Source organism: Pelodiscus sinensis, chromosome 1 (assembly GCF_052426305.1).
Source record: "Pelodiscus sinensis isolate ZL-2025 chromosome 1, ASM5242630v1, whole genome shotgun sequence".
In the NCBI taxonomy this organism is placed as follows: Eukaryota; Metazoa; Chordata; order Testudines; family Trionychidae; genus Pelodiscus; species Pelodiscus sinensis.
In genome coordinates this window covers 216,834,935-216,841,417 of record NC_143052.1, presented here as the reverse complement: position 1 = coordinate 216,841,417, position 6,483 = coordinate 216,834,935, and the positions used below count along the sequence as shown (strand labels likewise).

General features: G+C 40.4%; 1 protein-coding gene across 1 annotated transcript in view; it reads right to left on the bottom strand.

Moving 5' to 3' along the window:
- Window positions 1-486: 486 nt before the first annotated feature.
- The window catches only part of VEGFD (vascular endothelial growth factor D), a 39,352-nt gene continuing 33,355 nt past the window's right edge, over window positions 487-6,483 (bottom strand). Inside the window, exons 6-7 of the mRNA XM_014573467.3 lie at window positions 4,288-4,483; window positions 487-1,309 (exon numbers count right to left, since the gene is read on the bottom strand). Of these exons, the coding sequence (XP_014428953.1) occupies window positions 1,183-1,309; window positions 4,288-4,483 (323 nt within the window). The 3' untranslated portion in view covers window positions 487-1,182. The remainder of the gene's footprint in view (window positions 1,310-4,287; window positions 4,484-6,483) is intronic.

The following is a 6,483-nucleotide window of genomic DNA, read 5'->3' as shown; positions in this document are numbered from 1 at the left end:
ACACCCAGCCCACACATTACAAAGATTTGTTTCTGTTCCTTTTGTTATGTCAGCCTTTCCATTACCCCAGTAGTCCAGTTTTGTTTTCTCTGGGCTTCTATTGTCTGAAAATAGCAAAGGGAAACATAGAATTTAGAGCTGGAAAAGACCTGTTAGATCATTTAATCCCTCCCACAGCCAATGCAAGGTTGTTCCTTACAGTATTTTTTCCAGATTTGTCCAGTCCAGGTTTAAATGACTCAAATGACTGAGCTTCCCAACCCTTTCCCACACTTGACTTGCTGAAAGCTCCAATGCTCAGGTCTTATGTGGGCGAAATAAATTCTGTCTATTTCCATAACATCACAGGCTAAAAGTAAAACAAGCCCTAAACAGTATTTGTATTCCCAAAGTCTCTGAGGATATTTTCGTACTTGTCTGAGTGCCACCTCAATAGTGCAGCATAGCAGGAGCCTAGAAAACAAAAACTGAAACCCATCACCTGTGTGGGAAATGAAATCCTTTATTCAAGCTACTGTAACAACTAGATTTACCAAGTGTCTTAACTTCAAACAAGATATGGACTGGGGACAAACCCAACAAAGCCATAGCTTGATCCTTTTGTGAGGTGGGGTGGTCTGCTTCCATATGCATTTGTCTGAGATGACATTAGATATAAACAGCTTGAATAACTGATTTATTTTCTTATATACATTTAAATACGGCACATCTGACAGTAGTTGTACGATAGATTCAAAATGATAATGCTGGACAGTAGATCAAATCATTCAGTGCTGAACATATTAGAAGCCAAATCCTGTACACTGAAGTTTTGAAGAATGCTTCACCAAAGAGATGCACTAGCTAAGGATTCAGAGACTATCCAGTCCAAATTCTTGAATTGCTGGACGGTAACTTTCACTCTACTACACATATGCCAGTTTCATCCTCCATATAACAGTGCTGAGTTGGCTCTTTCCACGCTTCCCTTCCTACAGCTGGTAATTTTTCTACTGTAGTATCTATTAGAAGACAGCTATCAATGACCCAGAGGGTCCACTAATAGTGATTAATCTAATAAATAAATGCAGACTGGATTCATTCTTCTGTGATTAATGTGGAAGATGTCCCATGTTTACTAAAGATTTAAAAGTCAGTGACAGCTACTTTGCAAAGCAGTGTGTTGTTGGAAAAAAAGCTAGATCAAGGATTTTCTTTGCTTTGTGACCCATGAGAGCTTCTCTTCTCCTTTGGACAACGACAGTGCTTTGTACACACTGGTTTTGCAGTTGAGCACATCCTGGGTTGTGATGGGCACTTGTCCTCACAGCTGTTTGAGAGAGAGAGAGAGAGAGAGAGGCATGATGTATAACTCTCCACTTGCATTTCCTTCAATACTTTCAGCATCTTAGCATATTTACCCAAAATGTAATGCCCGTGTGTTGGAAAAGACTGGAAAGGCATGGAATAGATAGGTCCAGTAAATCCACATGAAAGGGGAAATCTAGAGCAAGTCTACACTATGGAGACAGGTTGATTTAAGCTACACAATTTGAATTGCATTAGTAGCGTAACTCAAATCAATACAGCTTAGATCTATTAACCACGGGGCCACATTGCAGGAGGTCAACAGAAAAAAATTCTCAGGTCAGCGCCCATTACTCTTCTCATTCTGGTGGAGCACTGGAGTTGACGGGAGAGCAGTTGGTCAATTTATCATAGCTATACTACACGTGAAAAATTGTCCCCCACCCCCAGATCAATCATTGCCCCATCGATCTGAAATATAATGAAAACACGCCCCTAGATGAAGAGTGGGGTCTCTATGGAGGACTTCCACATCATTCTGCTGACACCCATTCTCTTTAGCAGTGTCTTGCAATTGCCTGAATCTTCTAGTAGTTGCAAAGTAGCAGCCCTAGAGTATCCCCAAGTTAATGCTGCTTTAAAGAGTAACACATAATTCTTAATCAGAGTCCTAAGAGGAAACCCCAGGGGCCACTAGATGACAATCTGAAGAGAGTAGCTGTTTCCTTGCTTTGTGCCCCGTTGACTTCCAAATCATGGACAGTCCTCATGTCAGGGAGCTCCAGGAGAGTCCCAGGAGAGGGAGCAATATTGTGGAGCTAATAGTCTCCCTCCCTCCTTCTGAACCCCCATCAGAGTAATGAAGGGGCCACTCTAGTTCAATATTTTTTAAATTAGATGAATGCAGTGCTCCTGGACAGTGTTGAGAAGTGATGTCTTTGCAGGTGAAGTGCTCTACAGGACAGATACAACAAAGGCATCTCAAACTACCTTAACCCTGACCTACAGGGTCCATCTCTCTTTCTGGGTATGTCTACACTGCCACCCTAGTTCGAACTAGGGAGGCTAATGTAGGCATTCGAACTTGCAAATGAAGCCTGGGATTTAAATATCCTGGGCTTCAGTTGCATGTTCCCGGGCGGGCGCCATTTTCAAATGCCCGTAGTTCGAACTACCTGCCCGCGGCTACACGCGGCACGGACTAGGTAGTTCGAATTAAAGCTCCTAATTCGAACTACCGTTAAACCTCCTTGCAGGAGGAATAATGGTAACTCGAATTAGGAGTTTTAATTCGAACTACCTAGTCCGTGCCATGTGTAGCCTCGGACAGGTAGTTCGAACTACTGGCATTTAAAAATGGCGCCCGCCTGGGAACATGCAAATGAAGCCCGGGATATTTAAGCCTAGTTCGAACTAGGGTGGCAGTGTAGACATACCCTATAAAAGGGTAGTTAATTTCCCACCCCCATTAAGTTGTTGAGTACTCTGTTAAGGTGATAAGCAAATATTCTCATTTACGGGTAAGTATTATGTGATGATGTTTTTGTCATATGGACACCTATTCAAGATGAATGATGCTGAGATTTTTACTTATTTCCCAAAGGCCAATGAAGAGTCGTCAGATGGAAATGACTGTTAGTCATAAGCTGCATGGACTGAATCTGAACCACCTGGAAATGAAAGATCCCATAGCTCACCACAAACCCTCTAGGCTATAGACTGTGTCCAGATAAAATAGTTAAGAAATTGTTTAATGTTAATCGATAGAGTATATGACTTGCCAGTGAGTATCTGGTAGATTTAAGAATACTACGTGGGGTCTTGATTCCCCATCCTCTGGTTTAATCAATATATAACACTATATCAATGGATTGGGAGCCTAAAGAAAACTGGCAAACATTAAAATCAGGGCTGTCAATTAATCACATGGCAGTTTTTTAGTTGGCGTTGCAAGATATTTACTGCCAGATATGCTAACCATACATATTCCTCTTCATGCTTTGACCACTATTTTAGAAGATATGCTGATGATGCTTATTAAAAAATGCGTTAATTACATTTCTGACTGAATTCCTTGGGGGAAAAATTGTATATCTATTGCTCTCTTTTACCCACATTTTGCCAGATATTTCACATCATAGCCAGCGCAGATGATGACCCCGCACATGTTCATTTTAGGAAGGCTTTCACTGCAGATTTCACAAAATGTAAAAAAGGTACCAATCTGAGATTTCTAAATATAGCTACAGCACTCGACTGAAAGTTAAAGAATCTGAAGGGCTATCTAAAATCTGAGAGGAAGGAAGCATGGATCATGGTTTCAGAAATGTTACAAGAGCAACACTTTACTTGTAAAATTTTACAAGAGGAACATATGAATCTTTAGCACATCTGGAAGAGGAATATTTTGCAATGCCAGCTAGAACAGTGCCACTCAAATGTCTGTTCATACTTTCAGGTGACATTGTAAACAAGGAGCGGGCAACATTATGTCCTGCAAATTATCACCAAACTTGTCTGTGTGAATGATTGGTTGAACAAGAAGTAGAATGAGTGGATTTTTAGGATATCAAGTTTTACATTGTTTTACTTTTGCATGCAATTCTACATTTGTAAGTTTGACTTCCAAGATAAGGAGATTGCACTACAGTACTTTTATTAGGTGAATTGAAACATCCTTTTTTATTTTTACAGTGCAAAGATTTGTAATAAAAATAAAATGTAAAGTAAGCACTGTACATTTGTAATCTGTTTTGTAACTGAAATTAATATATTGAAAATGTAGAAAACATGTTCCAATTATTGTTTAACAGTGCAATTAATCGCATGATTATTTTTAATCACTTGCCATCCCTAATTAAAATGCAACTGCTACATCAAGACTAACAAAATGAATTACATTTTCAAAGTTCATATGTGTTGCTTAATTGAAAAGAATATGTTTTTCATGTTGTCCAACTATGTTAAGGGGTGTGAAATTGAAAGGGAAGGAACACTTACCTGCAGGTCTCTGAATGAAATATCTTGTGTTTCTGAGAGCAGCTCTCCTGGCTCTCCCTACACAAATAGCAGCTGCAATTCTCTTTATTTTGAAAAAAATGCGTGGGACATTTCCATCTACAGATACACTCACAATTATCTTCATCAAATTCCATATGTGGTCCACACTTAGCCAGCTCTGCAAGAGGAGGGAGTCCTATAAAAGTAGACATATCTTTTGGTAATAAGCTCTGTATGCCTAGATTCTGCTTATCCATATGTACATGAAGAGGGACTCGGGTCCTTAGAATTTCTATACAAATTAATATCCTGAATGAGACCACCTTCAAACTGAAGAGACCAGGATGATTTCCCTGCATCACATGGAGTTATCCCCTTTAGATACTGCTAAATCACCCCTGCAAGAGACAACCAATCGGACTCCCATGCAAAATATTTATGAAGAGTTTATTGTTGTCGAATGCATCACATTACACCTAATGGCAGATATTATAAAAGTATGTATCCTGCACAAAATACAAACAACACACAACATTGTGTTTGTTGCAATCAATGTACTGAGTATATGTTTTCAGAAACAAAGTATAAACAATTTTAGCAAGGTACAGCCTAGTCGAAGTCTGTTTACTAAGCAGCACACATTCCCCTCTTGGTTAATATGGTTAGGGCAATGAGAAAACATTTTGTTTCACTGATTAAACAGAAAATAAATGACTGTGCTCCTTGATACCTCACCCTTTCTGTGCAAACATGTACATCTTTGCATACCATGAGATTTATCCTGGCAAAAAGTGATTTTAATGAGAGCCTTTAGTAAAGTAATAGCAACACACCCTGGTTAAAGGTCATAGCATACAATGTGTCATAGGAATGGTAGTTTCCTGTAATTTTATAAATAGCTCAGATTTAACCCGTGCAATGTGATTTAACCTGTGTCTATGACCTCTAGAATCTGAGCTCTGACCTCACTGGCCAGAAAGGATATTCTCATTATTTGAGGGAAGCCTCCATTGTTGTCAATTTAAAACCAGAAATTAACAGCCAAACAAAATAAAAAGCAAATGTTATTTAAAGATTAGAAAATCGGCATGGGTTTTGGTGAAATGATCCCCACCTCTCTCCTTGGGTGATGACCCTTGGCATATATTAATTGGTACAGATTGTTCAGTTCTCTTTGCCTCAAGGTGTCATTTAAAATTAATTTGTCTAAGCTACTGTCAAACTGCAGCGATTGATTGTTCATTATTGCAATTTTTTGGCTTCCATCAATAAACGCCACAGTACAGTTATTATAAGTCAGTCTATGTATCTTTTTATTAGCCCATAGCACAAACAACTAGATGTTAAGTGCAATGTGAGTTTGTCTGTTGCCCCTCCATGCACACACACTTTGGTCTTCCTGCGAAGTATCAAGTACTTAGCACTGATAAAACCAAGATATCATACTTGATGGACTAATGATCTTAACACATCAAGACAAACCTGTATCCCATAGGGACCAATATAATTGGTTTCTTGTCTATTGATACAGATTGAACCTCCCTGATCAGACACTCTTGGGACCTGAGTGGTCCCAAACAAGGGAATTTGCCGCCCCAGGAGAACACAGAGTCCTGACCTCCGCTGGCCCACCTGCCTGGTTCTGCTGCCCCCAGCCTGTTTGCAGGGCTCTGCTTCTGGGTTTCACTGACCCTGCATGGGGCAGCAGCTGCTCCTGGGGTTCCTCAGCCTCACACGAGGTGGCAGCTGCTCCTGAAATTCCCTTCCACCAGCTGCATGGCCCTGCGCAAGGCAGCAGCCACTCTTGGGGCTCTCTGCCCCATCCCTCACAGGGTGGCAGTCTCTCCTAGGGCTGACTACCCCAGGTCACTGATACTGCGGGCTGCCACTGACTAAATTGGCTGTTGCTCTCAACTCTTCGGCTGGGGTTCTCTGGTCTAGCATCATCTGTGGTCCTACTGGACCACGTATGTTGCTGGACCACAGAGCTCTGGACAAGAGAGGTTCAGCCTGAATTAAGAAAGCATATTAGACAGAAAGAGTTTATATCCTTTTATTTTAGGTCACTGGCCTAGGAATGCAAATGCTTGCCAAGTTGCTTTTATTACTGGTTTGTATTCTTAAATGTGTTGAATGTAAAATCATATAGAAAGGCAAGATTTCCCTCTGTTTCCAGGTAGTCCAGATTTGTTAAAT